Source organism: Erythrolamprus reginae, chromosome 2, assembly GCF_031021105.1.
Source record: "Erythrolamprus reginae isolate rEryReg1 chromosome 2, rEryReg1.hap1, whole genome shotgun sequence".
In the NCBI taxonomy this organism is placed as follows: Eukaryota; Metazoa; Chordata; class Lepidosauria; order Squamata; family Dipsadidae; genus Erythrolamprus; species Erythrolamprus reginae.
Genome location: NC_091951.1, coordinates 214705753 through 214722193, shown reverse-complemented (window position 1 = coordinate 214722193; position 16441 = coordinate 214705753). Strand labels below are relative to the sequence as shown.

The window sequence follows — 16441 nt, the reverse complement described above, 5'->3', positions numbered from 1 at the left end:
CGTTCATGGCACTGGACCAGAATATCTCCGGGACCGCCTTCTGCCGCACGAATCCCAGCGACCAGTTAGGTCCCACAGAGTTGGCCTTCTCCGGGTCCCGTCAACGAAACAATGTCGGTTGGCGGGGCCCAGGGGAAGAGCCTTCTCTGTGGCGACCCCGACCCTTTGGAACCAACTCCCCCCAGATATCAGAGTTGCCCCCACCCTCCTAGCCTTTCGTAAGCTCCTTAAAACCCACCTCTGTTGTCAGGCATGGGGGAATTGACATGTTCCTTCTCCCTAGGCTTATAAAATTTATGTATGGTACGCTAGTGTGTATGATTGGTTTTAACTTGTGGGGTTTTTAAAATTAATTTAAATATTGGATTTGTTTTACATTGTATTGCTATTGCTGTGAGCCGCCCCGAGTCTGCGGAGAGGGGCGGCATACAAATCTGATTAAACTTAAACTTAAACTTAAACTTAAAAATAATACAATTTCATTTAAATATCACTAAGATAAATATCTATTTGGTTTTGACTTGGCAGGTGGGGGTAATTGTGATTGGTGGCTTAGCATATTATTAGCAGGAAAATATATTATTCTGTGTTTTTATATAACACTCAACATATATCTAATACTCCTGCCTCCTATTTTCCCCACAACAAACCCCCTATGGGTTAGGCTGAGAAAAAATGATGGCCCAAAGTTATCCAGCCAGTTTTCAAACCCAAGGAAACCAGTTTCCTGGTTTCTAGGCCAGCATATTTTCTTTCTATGGCCCCCAGTTGCTTTTCCCTGATTTCCAAACTTCCCTGATTTCTGAACCTGCTGGATATAAACATTTTTCTTAGGTTTGTGTACTTTTTAAGAAGCATCTTGTTGATCACTGGTGAAAACATTAAGTTGGTCAAGATGATCACTTTGGCTGAAAGTTGCTTGGAGAATTGGGGATAACATTAACCATATATATATAATATGTATATAAGGTTTTTTTAAAAAAAAACATGATGTAGGACATAGAAAAAGAATAAGAGCCATTTGGAGCCTTTTTAGAAGTAATTGGTGCACATTGCTATCATGCAAGACATCCCTAGAATCAATTTAGAACATTGAAAAATCTAAACAAGGGAATGGCCGCTCTGAGTCTGATTTGGAATGAGCAGCATATAAATACAATAAATAAACAAACAAACAAATAAATAAATAAATAAATAAATGGAGTTACATTAAATAACATTTAAAACGTAGTATTTTTAAAATTCAGATTGCTATGCCAGTCTGTGAGTATGAATTGAGTACAGGAAGAGGGAAGCCCAATGAACTCTATACTTTTCCAAGTGTGTCCTCATGGGCTAAATGACGTTCAAGAAGCAATAAAAGCTATAGAATCATTGCTTAAAAGCACTTTCTCTTCCGCCTTCTTTTATCCCAAATTTAGATGAATGGAATTGGGACAAGTGGATTGGAAGAGATGATGGAATGTGGCGACAACAGCAGGAGGAATATCACCAACCACACTGTGAAGATCCTGATTTTGTGGTATGTTGTCTTTTTAATGATTCTAGCTTTATATGGCGTAAGAAAGGGAAACTGTTGTTTTCTGGCTGCTTAGGGCTGGCTGCTTAGGGCCAGCAGGATTTGGAAGGGTGGTGGGAGGGGGGCTTCTTGTAGTGGGTGATTCGATTATTAGAAATATTGAGAGACAGGTTTGCGCTGGAAGTGTTGACCGCATGGTAAACTGCCTGCTGAGTGCAAAGATTGCAGACATCACGAGGCATCTAGACAGGCTGATAGATACCGTGTTTCCCCGATAGTAAGACACCCCCGATTGTAAGACGTATCGGGGGTTTCAGGGGAGTCGGCTAATATAAGCCGTACCCCAAAAGTAAGGTGCCTCCTTCTCCGGCTCTCCGGCAGATCGAGCGCGCGAAGAGGCACCTCTCACCTTCCGCCGCTGCTGGCCACCCTCTTTCGCCCAGCGTCGCTTCGGAAGCCGCCGAACGCCGTCAGGGGGGCGCTTGGCGAGCGGAGAGGCGGTCGCCAAGCGCCCCCCTGACGGCGTTCGGCGGCTTCCGAAGCGACGCTGGGCGAAAGAGGGCGGCCAGCAGCGGCGGAAGGTGAGAGGTGCCTCTTCGCGCGCTCGATCTGCCGGAGAGCCGGAGAAGGAGGCACCTCTCGCCTTCTGCTGCTGGCCGCCCGCCCTCTTTCGCCCAGCACCGCTTGAAAGGACACCCCCTCTTGGCTTCTGCTGGGGGGGGTCCGGACGCCCCCTTCTCCGGCTCTCCGGCATATCGAAGAGGCGGTGGCGCCGGTGGCTCGGCTGCAAGCGGCCTGCGAGGCCGACCGGCTCCGAGGCAAGCGGTCGGAGCTGCGCCCTCCTTCACCCGCCTCCTTTCCAATGTAAGACATACCCCGAAAGTAAGACGTAGTGGGGCTTTTGGGGGTAAAAAGAAAGTAAGACACTGTCTTACTTTCGGGGAAACACGGTAGTGCTGGGGTTGAGCCAACTGTTCTGGTACATGTTGGTACCAATGACATTACAATCATTACAAAATGATACGAGATGGAGGAGACCTCAGAGGCCACTTAGTCCGACCCCCTTCGCATGCAGGAGACTGATACAGAATGATAGAGATGAAGGGGACCTCAGAGGCCATCTAGTCATGGAGCCAACAAGGAAAAAGGGGATCCTGGACTTGGTTCTAACCAATACACAGGATTTGGTTCATGATGTCTTTGTAACCAAACCCATAGGAACCAGAACACAATAACCTTCAACTTAACCATGGATAGCAAATTGTCGGAATTTGCGCATGCGTCGAACTAGATAGACACATCTACAGAGAGCTCCCTAATGTGAATTAGGAAAAGTGAAAGTTAACCCCTGACAACCCTCTCTAGCTTGGTGAAAAGCGGATTGAGAGGGAGTGGATTGAATGAAGCTTTTGAAAACTTTACAAAAAAGAGTCAAAAGAAGGAGCAAGTTGCAGTTTTAAATGTGAGTAGGGGGGAAAGGGAGAACAAAGAAAAAGATGGCGTCTACTATGGAGCTGGAGGGAAAAATGGATACACTGTTAACGGCATTTACTAATATGGGGCAGCTGCTCCAAGACATGAAAAAGGAGATAGCTGCCGTTGGAGCTGGCGTTGCAGATTTAAAAGAGCAGTCGAAAACACAAGATCAAAGAATTGTGAAACTGGAGGAGGGGAAAAGTCGCCAGGAATTACGTATAATTAACTTGGAGGACAGACAAAGAAGAGCTAATCTCCGCCTGAGGGGATTCAAAAAAGATTTTGCTGAGGGTAAACACCTTATCCAAGCAATTTATTTATGGTTTGGTGAAAACAACATTAAATGTGACCCAGGTGAATTTGAAAGAGCACATTGGGCATTTGGATCTCGGAGTCAAGGAAATCAAAAAGATGTTATCGTAAGATTCAATTCGGAAAGGAGAGCAGCAGAAATTTTCAGAGAACTAAAGCAGATTTCAAACTTACATTATAAAGCCATTCCAATACGCATTTTAAAAGACTTGTCTGCAGAGACACTTAAGATGAGAAACCAAATGAGAGACGTCACCTCCCAAGTATATGAAAATGGAATCCGTTTCACATGGTGTTATCCTGCTACAGTAATTGTTTTTAAAGATTCCAAAGTTTTCCAGGCGAGATCTCTGGATGAGGGGAAGAAACTGCTTCAACAGCTGGGGATCGATTCGAAGGTAACTTCCCAGGCATCAACATCGAAGGGAAAGTGAGAAGTAGGAGATGGAGATGGAAGAGACGGAAGAAGAGAAGATGATTTGTTTACGCTCCAACCAATTCGGGCAGCAGAACAAAGAAAAGAGGGGAAAATTGCAGCTCTGCAAAAGGAACTTGAATTACTTCAGGAAAAGGAAAAAAGAGAGGAACCAAGAATCACGCGCCAGAAGAAGAAATAATGAACTGAACTGAGCTGACCTGCCAATATGGTATTATTGTTCTCAACTAACTAACTTCTTCTTTGTGTATTTTATGCTAACCAACAAGGGGAAAAGAGGGAAGGGGGAGGGATCTTTCTTTATTGTATTAAAAGGGGAGAGATGGGGGAGGTCTCTAGTGGAACGCAAATTCAGGAGTGCCTCTTGGATAGCGAAAATTCTTTTCGTTGCCTCCCCTTGGGGGAGGGGGTGCAAGGGAAGAGGCACTAGGGTGGGGATTCATGACAATTAACAAGTATTTTTCCAACAGGCTCTGTTTTGCAGGAGGGGGAAATATATTTAAAATTATGTAAAATGGGTGAAACAGTGATATTGTCGTTAAACGTAAATGGTCTCTCATCACAGAAAAAACGTTATAGAATTATGAAGCTGGCTAGGGACAGTAGAGCTGATATCTTATTTTTATCAGAAACTCATAAAGGGAGGAAAAAATCAGATAAATTAGTTACAAATGGCGAGTGGCAACGGGTCTATGAGTCGAGAGGGACGGCAAAAAGCAGAGGAGTCGCCATCTTGATTAATCAAAGAATATTATTTCAATTAATTAATATTAAAAGAGACAAAGACGGCAGAATGCTATTTATTAAGGGGAAAATAAATAATAAGCCAGTAACTTTAGCAGTAATCTATGCCCCCAATGTAAATGCAAAACAATTCATAATGAATGTAAAGCGTAAATTAGATAACTTTGCGGAAAGCACAGTGATTTTAGCAGGCGATTTCAACTTGGAATTAACAGCAGGGAGGGGAGAAAAGAAAAAGTTACATTTAAATAAAATTAATATGATGGACCTCCATGAAAATATAGTAAACAGGGATACATTTTATTCGGCAAGACACAATAAATTTAGTTGTATTGATTATATATTAATTAATAAAACAGCCGAGGTACAGCTTAAGAAAGCAGAAGTTAAAAGCATTTGGTTATCAGACCATGCCCCAGTGTTAGCAGTGATTGAGATAGATGTTGGTAGGCAACAAAGGATTTGGAGATATAACCCTGTGGTTTCGGCTAGTGAGAAAAATAGACTCAAATTACAAAAGGAATTGAGTGAATTTTTTAGTATTAACGCAACAGGTGAAATTAAGCAAACAATAGTTTGGGATACACACAAGGCTGTTATGAGAGGTAATTGTATTAGTACTGAAGCTTTTATTAGGAAATCCTGGGAAGCTGAAAGAGAAAGCCTATTAAAAGAAATAGATTTAATTCAAGAAACTTTGAAAATTACAAGAAATAGAGCTTGGAATACATTATTATTATCTAAGAAAAAGAAATGACAATCTCTTGATGAAGAGAGATGGAATAAAATGAAGATGATTGTAAAACAGAGAATCATGGAATGGGGGAACAAATCAATGAAAAAAATGGTACATTATTTGAAAAAAAGAAAAGAGAAATCCCATATCTCTGCTTTAAAGGATAAGGAAGGTGCAATAAAACGTGGTAATGCAGAAATGGAAAAAATAATGAGTGATTTTTATGGGAATTTATACAAAAAAGAACATATTATATTGCAAACTATAGAGGTTAATGAGAAATTAACGGAAGAAGATAGACAAATTTTAAATGCAAAAATAACAAATGATGAGATATCTAGAGTTATTAAAGGGTTGAAACCTGCTAAAGCCCCAGGCCCAGATGGTTTTACTGGTGAATATTATAAGACTTATATGAATGAATTATTACCGTATTTGGAAAAATTGTTTAATAATGTAATTGAGACTTTTGAATCTCCACAGTAGTGGAAAACTTCAGAAATTATAACTATCCCAAAGCTGGATCATGATCCAATGGACCCAAGTTCCTATCGCCCTATCAGCTTACTTAATCAGGATTATAAAATATTTATGAAAATATTGGCAAATCGGGTAGAGAATATCTTACCAAAGGTAATTGGAGAAGACCAATATGGATTTGTTAAAGGAAGAAAGATTTATGAACCAATTAGAAACGTGGTTAATGTTATACACCATGCTACCAATACCAAAAGAAAACTAAGTATTTTAAAGTTAGATGTGTACAGAGCCTTTGATAAAGTTAACCATGATTACCTGTTTCAATTATGTAAAGATTTAAATATGGGAGATTCATTTTGTAGAATTATAGAAACAATTTATAAGGATAATATAGCTCATATTAGAGTAAATGGCAACAGAACAGAGACGATTAAAATTCAAAATGGAACTAAGCAGGGTTGTCCATTATCCCCAATGTTATTCGCATTAGCAATTGAGGTTTTAGCAAATAAAATTAGAAATGATAAGGAATGGAGAGGCTATCAACTAGGAAAATTTGAATTGAAATTAAATCTGTTTGCAGATGATGCTATAGTGATGTCTGAAACCCCAATTGAAATGATGAAAAGAATAATGATCTTGATCCAGGAATTTAAAGACCAATCGGGACTTATGGTTAATATAGAGAAATCGGAGATAATTTGCTTAAATACAGGCCCTAAAGAGCAAATTGAGATACAAAAAAATCAGGATTGAAACTAGGATGTAAAAAAATGAAATATTTAGGAATTTGATTGTTTAAGAATCCGATAAAAATTGCGACAGCCAACTATAATTTAATATGGAAGAGAATTCAGAAGCAGATAAAAAATTGGAGGGGAAAAAGGTTGGGAAGAATTGCTAAGATCAGAGCCCTTAAAATGATGATAATACCAAAAATGATGTATTTATTTCAGGTTTTACCAGGCACCTTCCCTGGGGCAAAACTGAGAGAATGGGATAGTAAATTAAAATTTTGGATTGAAGGAAACAAAAGGCCCAGAATAAGAAAAAAATGGCAGTTTGCCCAAGAGAAAGAGGGGGGGTGGGGGAGCCCATGCTTAGTACTATATAGAGAAGCATTTCAAATAGAAAGATTAATGGAATTACAGTTATGGGGGGAAAAGAAGTGGGTGAAATTAGAAAAGGAAATTAATAATATAAATAATAAAGAGCTATTATTTAAAAATTGGAGTAGAATAGAAATCAGTAATTTAATCGACCCTCTGAAAGCATGTTTAGAAATATGGTCCAAATGGCAGGGAAAATGTGGAACTAGAAATTCCAAACTATCAACGTTACATGTATTGAATACAGGTTATGATGTTAACTTAAGCAGAATTATTAAAGTATTAAATAGCAAAGGGATAATGAGAATTGAACAAGAATTGAAGGACGGAAGAGTTAGCAGAACTCGGTTGGAATGGTGGCTTGGTCAACAGAAATGGCTGCAGATTAATGCAATAAGCAAATACTTAAACAAAAGTGAGAATAAAGAAGCTTTCTTATGAGAAGAAAATTGTTTAGAAAAAATAATAAATTGTTTAGAAAAAATAATAAATTGTTTAGAAAAAATAATAAATTGTTTAGAAAAAATAATAAAAGAAAAGATTAATGAGATAAAAGCCCAAGCCAGTAATATATATAGAATGTTATTGCAGGTGGAAGAGGAAGTAACAAAACGTTTGACAAGATGTTGGCAAAATGATTTACAAATAGATGAAAGTGAAATGAAAGAAATAGTAGAAAATATATATAAGATGAAAAATACAAGAGTTAAAGAGATGAGAAGGAAAATCTTACATAAATGGTATTACACACCGGCACAACTTGCACACTTCCAGGGGAAAGAGAAGGGTAATTGTTGGCATGGTTGCCAAAAGAAGGGAATCTTTATGCATATGTTCTGGGAGTGTGTAGAAATTCAGACATTTTGGAAGGAAGTACAGAACGAAATTAATAAAATGTTAAATATTAACTGGATAATTACAAAAGAAATAGCTATCTTAATTAAACAAAGGAAATTAGGAGAATTCAAGGAAATAAAAGCTGCAGCATTGGAAAGTGCTCAAGCAGTAGTGGTATTGGGTTGGAAAGACTCTACAAAATGGACAATACAGAATTGGTACTGGTACATAGTGGATCACATACATTTTGAAATTATGGAAATAAGATTAAACAATTTTGATGAAAACAAATTGGAGAAGCTGATGGTACGATGGAATAAGGTGAAAGATTATATGTTGAGTAGAATCTGTGATGTAAATGTGAAAAATAAACTGCAATCACTCTTTTAGTAATATCTAATGCAAGATAGAGCCAAGGAAATACAGATAAACAAAACCAGAAAAAATTATGAACCCCTTGTAATGGGTGGTGGTGGTGAAGGGGGGTGTCTTGTTTGTTAGGGCACACGCACCGTGCACTGTTATATGTTTGTTCTATGTAATCATTTTATAAAAATTAATAAAAATTATTTAAAAAAAAAAAAGGATAGCAAATTGTCCGTGAAAATAAACACAGAGCCCTTAAACTTTTACAGAGTTAATGTTGCCGAAGCCCTGTCGGCCCCCATCATTTGGCTTCTCAGATTAGCTATTTGCCTCCTTGCAGCAAACAGTGAACAGCCTGGTCAGCTTTAGCAGAGTTTGATTTAGCATGAGCAGCTGATTGACAGTTAGATTGGCCTTCCAAAATACTGCCGATCAGCTGTTTCAGGCTGGAGGGATCATCACTGCCATCGCTGCCTATTGTCACTTGCTTCCACATTTTCAGCCTATACGCATCCTGGTTTTGTCCTCCGTGCATCCCGTTTTTGGCCCGTTCCAGGCAGCAGGGATCTCAAATGGTAGTGGTGGCAATTTCTGCTGCCTGGAATGGGCCTAAAACACAGGATGAAAATCAGGTGCACAGAAACAAAAAAATGGGGCATGCGGAGGCGGTGACAACAGTAGGTGGCTACGGCAAGGCGGCAATGGCAGCGATGATCTCCACAACCTGGAACAGCTGATCCGGGTGGTTGAACCAATCAGCTGCTTGTGCTGAAACTGACCACGTTGTTTGTTTGTTTATTTATTAGATTTTTATGCCGCCCTTCTTAGACTCGGGGTGGCTTACAACATGTTAGCAATAGCACTTTTGAACAGAGCCAGCATATTGCCCCCACAATCCAGGTCCTCATTTTACTCACCTCAGAAGAATGGAAGGCTGAGTCAACCTTGAGCCGGTGATGAGATTTGAACCACTGACCTACAAATCTACAGATAGTTTCAGTGGCCTGCAGTACAACACTCTACCTGCTGCGCCACCCTGGCTCAGTTTGCTGCAAAGAGGCAAATTGCTGGGAGGCAAAGGCAGATTTTTTTTTCTTGTTTTCTTCTCCAAAAGCTAGGTGAGTCTTATGGTCCAGAGCATCTTATGGAGTGAAAAATATAGTAAATCCATGGTCTTGATAGCAGTTCATTCCCAGGACCTTGTTGATATGCTAGAACCAGATGGGAAGAAGTCTGGCATGTCTTCCAGATAGTCCCTCTCCCTAAATCTCAGGCAGTTACAGCAAAAGCATGCAGAGAATGCAACCCTGATAGCCTACTATTGGAATGGCAGTATCCCAGAGACATGGTTTGTTCATTGCAAAGTATTCTAGGTTCTCTATGGTAAAAAGTCAAGAGGCTGGGTAAAATATTAGAGGTGGGTAGATGGATGGAAGTTACAAATATGGACAGCAATTTCTTGTGTGTGAGAGAAGTGTTGTCTTATATGAATTCTGGGGGAAGGGAGCTCTGCTTTCAGGTTTGCATTTATGGCTTTGAGATTGAATCTGTGTTTCTCATCCCTGCTGTCCTCTACATGCTACTTCATCAGATGGATGCAAATTATGACCCCTCCCAGCAACGAATCTATTCCAAAAAGAAAAAGAAGTTGGAGATTCCTCTTCTAGGAAAGAAGAAGTGTAAATCACCTTTTGAAGAAGCCATCTCTCAGGGGAAAAAACCATTTGGTCCTGGTAAGAATTTGTTGAGGGCAATATGCTGACTCTGTAAATCAATTAAGAGAAGTACTATAAAGTAGTATATGTCTAAATGCTATTGCTATTAGCAAAGTGTCTATCACAGGTCAGTACCTTTATTACAACCAACCATAGAAATATAAAGGTGTTTGAGAAATATTCACTAAGCTAGGTGATACAAATAGCAGTTGTGGGGAGAAGTAGATTTATCCAATATTAGAATAATGGAGGTTTGGTGATATGTATTGTAAATAATCTAAATTAGATGTGACTAGAGAAGAATGATGGCAGAATCTGAAAGAGTAACATCTCTTAACTTCCATTAATTCTCTTGAATTCTGCAGAAACAAAGACATTTGAACAATATTTGGATGAGTTCTATCACTTGGAATATGAGGATCTGATAGGGGACCTTCCTTGTCGTTTCAAGTACCGCACAGTTGTTCCCTGCAACTATGGACTGTCTACTGAGGAGGTAAACCTTTCCTATAGTAGAAAATAAGACGGTTTTCTGCATAATGTAAGAAAGGTTCAGAATGGGTGCATTCTGCACTAAGAGACACAAAAAACCTATAGTCTTTCTTATTTTAGATTTTGGCGGCTGATGATAAAGAATTGAATCGCTGGTGTTCTCTACGGAAAACCTGCATGTACAGGTGAGGGGCAACAACATTAAGTGTAAAGGTGCTATTTATAATATGTCTGGAGTTCAGAATCTGGCATGGAAATTGACACCTGGGCTTTGAGCCCAGTTGGGCATGGTGAAATATGGAACTTAACCACCAGCATTTCTTGGATCACCCCCACCCCAACCCAAAAGGACTAGAACAGAACAAAACAAAACAACAGAGTTGGAAGGGCCTTTGGAGGTCATTTAGTTCAACCCCCTTCTCAAGCAGGAAACCTTATACCATTTCAAACAAATGGCTGTCCAGTCTCTTCTTAAGAGCCTCCAGTGATGGAGCACCTGCAACTTCTGAAGACAAGCTGTTCCACTGGTTAATTGTTCTCACTATTAGACAATTTCTCCTTAATTAACTACTTAATATTATCCTTTTACTATTTTAAAATTATTTTATGATATGATTTTTTATATTTGGGTCATTCTTTGTCAAGTGGACCAGGTGTCCCCACTCAACCACCTTCCATTTCAGTGAAACTTTGCACATATATTCCCTATGGCATAAAACTGAGTTGTGACCAAAATTTTCGGTCCATATTCCAAACATTGAAGGTTATACCATAAGGAATATATGTGCAAAGTTTCATTGAAATGGAAGGTGGACGAGTGGGGAAGATTCTGAAAATTGGTCCACTTGACAAAGAATGATCCATTTTGTATTATAATGTTACGTTGTGTTCATTATATCACATAATTATATTTATTATATATAGTATTATTATAACTAGTAGCTATATAGCTAGTAGGTTAAGTAGTTAATTAACTACTTAGACTAGTATTTAATGGGCAGAGAAGCTCAGTATTCAGTGGGGTGAAAAAGCAAAGACATAGAGTAAGATATGGTAGAACCAAAATTGGACAAAGAAATGTTTTTAGAACTCTATCTTGTCTTGAACACGTTTGCTAATAACATGAAACATAGCCTAGATGTTTAATTTTTTTTTTAATGAAATCTTGTAATGATAAGATCTGTTTTTATTAAGTGTGAAAATATGCATTCCTATATTTTCCTCCCATAAGATAAGGGCAAAATATAAATCAGTTATTCATTTCAACTGAAAAACCCCTTATTTTATGCCATTTCCTCTCCCATCCTACACCAGATACTAAATGGTGCTGGGATGGTTCAGGAGAAGATGGATTTGCATGTTTTCTGAACAGATCACAAAGAGAAGAGTTGCAGGAGAAGACAGTCTATGAGAAGAAAAGTCAAGATACTTGGAAGAAGAAACAGATTCTCAAATCTCTTCAAACAGGGTATGTCTTCTGAGGCCTAGGCGAGTCCAGCCTAAAAAGTAGTTCTTTTCCTATATAATTAATAGAATAGAATTCTTTATTGGCTAATTATGATTGGAATTTGTCTTGTGTGTACATGCTCTTATTGTACATGCTTTTATTAATTAACTATAGTAATTCAAAAAGTTCAGGTTTAGAAGGTATTATAATGAATATAATATATAATATAATGAAATAGCCACCGTGCTTTCTAGTCTTTTTCCAACCACTGTGGGAGCCTTTCTCTTTTAAATCATTATTCACTTAGTTGCCATTTGCTTCCAATTAATGTGCCTGAAAATACTCACCCTGAGGAGAAACAAACTTTTTTCCTTTCCTTTCTTTAGAACTTTAATTTTGATGTTCAGCTGAGGGTCTTTGATGTTGAGATAAGGGTCTTGGATGTTTTAATTGTTCTTCTCCACTGCATCTGGAAGGAGTCCAACATGGGTATTTTACCAATCCTATTGGTAGAGACTGAGTTACAAATTTACATATTAATTAGGTAACGCCCCCTTGTAGTCACACATGAGCTCAGTTTTAAAAACTCAGTCCCAGTGTAGAGACGTACTGAGTTTTACTTAAGAAAGGAGGTAACGATTTAATTACCTGTTTAATGTTTTTTCTCTTTTTGTCTCCTTACAGGTGCAGAGCATTGTTGATGATGGGGTCTCTGTCCTCCGCGGACACCACCCCTGACAATCTCCTTAGGAGTCGCTTCCCTCCGAGGGAACTTCCCCCAAGAGGAGCACCTCAGCCCGGAGTCCCTGACCCCCGAGGCCAAACTAGGGCTGCGAGCCGAAGGTGGGGGGGTCTGCCCCCCCCACTTGGAGGTTCGAAGGCACGAACGCCCAGAGAGAGAGCTCTGCATAGGGAAGCGGAGCTGCGCCCGTCAGCTGTTTGGCGGCTGGCGAGGGAGCTGCCGAAGCCGCCATAGCGCTGAAACCGCCGCTGCCGCCACCACCACCGCTGCCAGGGACAGCGACGATTCGGCAAGGAGAGGCCATGGGCGCAGAAGCCCAGCGCCAGTAAAGGCGCCAACAGGAAAAGCCGGGACCGCGAAAAAAGCCGTGGAATGGTGGGCGCCGCCATTTTGGGGAGCCTTCCCTCGGCTGTAAGGGCGTGAACCGGAAGGGCTTCCGGCAGCTGGCAGGCGTGAACAAGCGAAGAGCTCTAGTGCGCAGGCGCAATATTAAGAGGTGATTGGATGCCATTTTGCATCCAGTACGAGGTTCCTTTGGAGGCAAATTTGTTGGAGGTGCAAAGATAGTGAGTACGATGGAGGATCAACCGGGGGGTGAGAAGGCTAATTCCCCAGCTGTACCCAAGGATAAATCCAAGGGAAAGACTAAGGAGAAATCCAAATCCTCACAATCTCCTGCCTCAGCAGCCTCACTTAAGGAGGCAGAAAAACATATTAAGGCTCTGGAGAAGAGATTAGAGGCGGCCTTGCTCACCTCCCCCTCAGCACTCCCTCTGACGCAGAGGCAACCCTCGACTCCCGAGCCAATGACCCCCCAATCTGCTTTTGGGCATATGGGGGCCCTCCACGAATGGGACTGGTCGCCTGACAGACAACTTCCTCCATTGCCTCAGGCCGTATCCTCCCCAAATGTATCCTGGACCAGGCCCGGGTCAGCAGGCCAACCCAGGCGAAGCCCCCAGGGGCCCTCAGCCACCTTTGCCCCCACAGCAGCGGGGCTGAGGTCACAGACTGGCACATGGCAACACATGCCACCTGACCTACAGGATATTATTGCCAATGCCTACTCACAAGGCATGGCGGCTGGGGTTAACCAATACACTCATCCTCCACCAGCACAGTCAAGGAACCTCTGGTCAGTACCGCCCCCCTCAGGTTTGGGGTCCTTATCGGAAGAACCAGCCTTGGGCAAGGACAGTGATAGAGACTATGATCTTCCAGAGGACGAGACTACACCGGAGCAACCGCCAGCAGTAGGTCTGTTCAAACCAACTCTATTCAGGACTCTGCTTTTTAAGGCAAGCAGGTGATGGACCTACCAGGAACATCTAAGGCGGTGGATGCAGACTCCGGGAAGACTTCAGCTACCTTGCTCAAAGAACCTCAACCTGAGTCCGACCATATTCCGGCCTCAGAGATCTTTGTTGAGGGGGTCAAACGTCCTTGGTAACACCCCGCGGCGGCTCTGGGCCCCTCGAACCTAGAACGAAAATTTTACATGTTTGATGAGGAGGTTGAAAAACTCCTGGAGTTCCCTCCCATAGATCAACCAGTGGTGACGCTGGTTTCCAGCGCCCTGGTGCCTTCAGAGACGGGGGAAAGCCTAAAGCCGGAAGACAGGAAAGCAGAAACACTCCTACGCAAGGCGCATCAGATGTCCAGCTGGGGGTTCAGAGCAGCAGCAGCGATTTCGTTCTTCAACAGAGCCTCAATAATGTGGCTGCAGGAGATGCAGTCGCGACTCAGTCCAGAAGATGGCCGACTGTGCCAAGATCTGAGTAAGCTGTTGGCGGCGGCAGAATTCTCCACCGATGCCACCCTCCATGCAGCGAAATTCTCAAGCAGGAGTATGGTGACCACACTTTCTTCGCATCGCCTCTTGTGGCTGAGAAGCTGGCCAGCAGAATCGTTTTGTACAATGCCCAATAGTTCGGGACTTCCAAAAGAGACAACAACTGCTGAAAGAGATTGCACATTTACTAGACATCCAAGCCATTGAACCGGTACCTCCACAGGAGGAGGGCAAAGGCTTCTATTCCATGATCTTCCTTGTCCCCAAATCATCTGGGAGGTACAGGATGATCCTCAATTTGAAGCAACTAAATATTTTTATAAAATACAGGAGATTCCGAATGCACTCCTTACAAACAATTCTAACCTCAATCCGTTCTCACGACCTATTGACATCAATAGACCTAAAGGAGGCGTACCTAAACGTACCCATACATCCAACGCATCGGAAATATCTCCGTTTCTGTTCTGGGGGCAGTCATTACCAATACAGAGCCATGCCCTTTGGCCTTTCATCGGCTCCGCGGACGTTTACCAAACTGCTGGACGCATTGACTGCCAACCTTCGTTCCCAGTCCATCAGGTTGATGGCTTACCTGGACGATATAATTATATTGTCCAGGTCCCCGACACAGGCAAAGAAGGACTTGAACAGAACTATTCGGACCTTGGAAGCCCATGGCTTCACCATAAACGTGGAAAAAAGCCAACTGACCCCCACGTACAGGCTCCTACATCTGGGGGCCGTCATAGACACATGGACAAATACGGTGTCATTGTCTCCAGAGAGACAGAAGAATATACACCAATTGATCACCAGTCTAAAACAATACAGACGGACCCCGCTGTCCTTGCTGTCAAAGATATTGGGGGCCCTGGTGGCGGCCATAGGTATTGTACCCTGGGCCAGACACCACATCAGAATCCTACAGTGGTTCTTACTTCCAACTCAAAGAGCCAAAATAAGTCACTCCAACAGACAGGTCAAATTGCCAGGGAAGGTCAGAGAGTCCTTAAAGTGGTGGACTTCCAGAGCGCTACAAAGAGGCTCTCCCTTCCGTTCACTGGACAGGATCATCCTCACAACAGACACCAGTCTCTATGGATGGAGTGCCCATATTGGCCAACACATGGCACAAGGCCTGTGGACATTAGAGGACCTTTCACCGATCAACATAAATTTCCTCGAGCTCAGGGCGGTCTTCTTGGCCCTGCAAACCTTCTCTTCAATTGTCCAGGGAAGGCATGTACTAGTGTTAACAGACAATGTGGCGACCAGGGCCCACCTGAACCATCAGGGGGGCACGAGGTCATGACGACTCATGGAAAGAGACCTCAAGCTTCTACGATTGGGCCGAGCTTCATCTGGCATCACTGACTGCAGAGCACATTGCTGGAACCAGCAATACCCAAGCAGACTGGCTCAGCAGGACCACTCTGGATCTATCAGAGTGGAAACTGGACCCAGTACTGTTTCACCAGTTGACCCAGAGGTTTGGAATGCCCACAGTAGGCCTTTTTGCGAGTCGCCAGAACTCTCAACTACCAAGGTTCTACTCACGCTTCCCGGAACCAGGGGCAGAAGGCACCAACGCTCTGCTATCTCCCTGGCCCCCCGGGCTCCTATATGCATTCCCTCCCGTGAACCTCTTACCGAGAGTGGTGGAGAAGATCCTTCAGGAGAAGGCGGAAGTAATACTGGTGGCACCACATTGGCCACGACGCCCGTGGTTCGCCGACCTAGTGGCACTATCAGTATCACCATCCTGGAGAATTCCGAACCAGAGCATCTCTCTCAGGCAAGGGAATCTACAACACCCAGATCCCCAATAGTTGCAACTGACAGGATGGCACTTGAAAGGCATAGACTAAGACAGCTAGAAATACCAGAGAAGGTCATCGACACCATGCAGGCCGCAAGATGCCCATCAACCTCTAGGATATATCAGGCAACATGGGCAGCCTTTTGTAAATTTTGTGACAAAAACCACCAGAATCCTAGGGAGGCATCAGTAATCACAGTTTTAGAATTTTTACAAACTGGGATAGAACGGGGCCTGGCCCCAAATACCTTGAAAAGGCAAGTGGCGGCCCTTTCCACCATGATTCAGACATCAGATTTTCGCTCTCTGGCCTACACCCTTGGGTAAAGGATTTTATACGGGGAGCTGTAAATAAGCATTTACCACCGGTTCGACGGTTCCCGTCATGGGATCTTGCATTAGTCCTTAGGGCTCTA

General features: G+C 42.3%; 1 protein-coding gene across 1 annotated transcript in view; it reads left to right on the top strand.

The window, feature by feature from the left end:
• KRI1 (KRI1 homolog) overlaps positions 1-16441 on the top strand; it is a 157887-nt gene that overhangs the window by 129436 nt on the left and 12010 nt on the right. The window contains exons 14-18 of the mRNA XM_070741788.1: positions 1422-1522; positions 9607-9748; positions 10096-10226; positions 10343-10407; positions 11595-11690. Of these exons, the coding sequence (XP_070597889.1) occupies positions 1422-1522; positions 9607-9748; positions 10096-10226; positions 10343-10407; positions 11595-11690 (535 nt within the window). The remainder of the gene's footprint in view (positions 1-1421; positions 1523-9606; positions 9749-10095; positions 10227-10342; positions 10408-11594; positions 11691-16441) is intronic.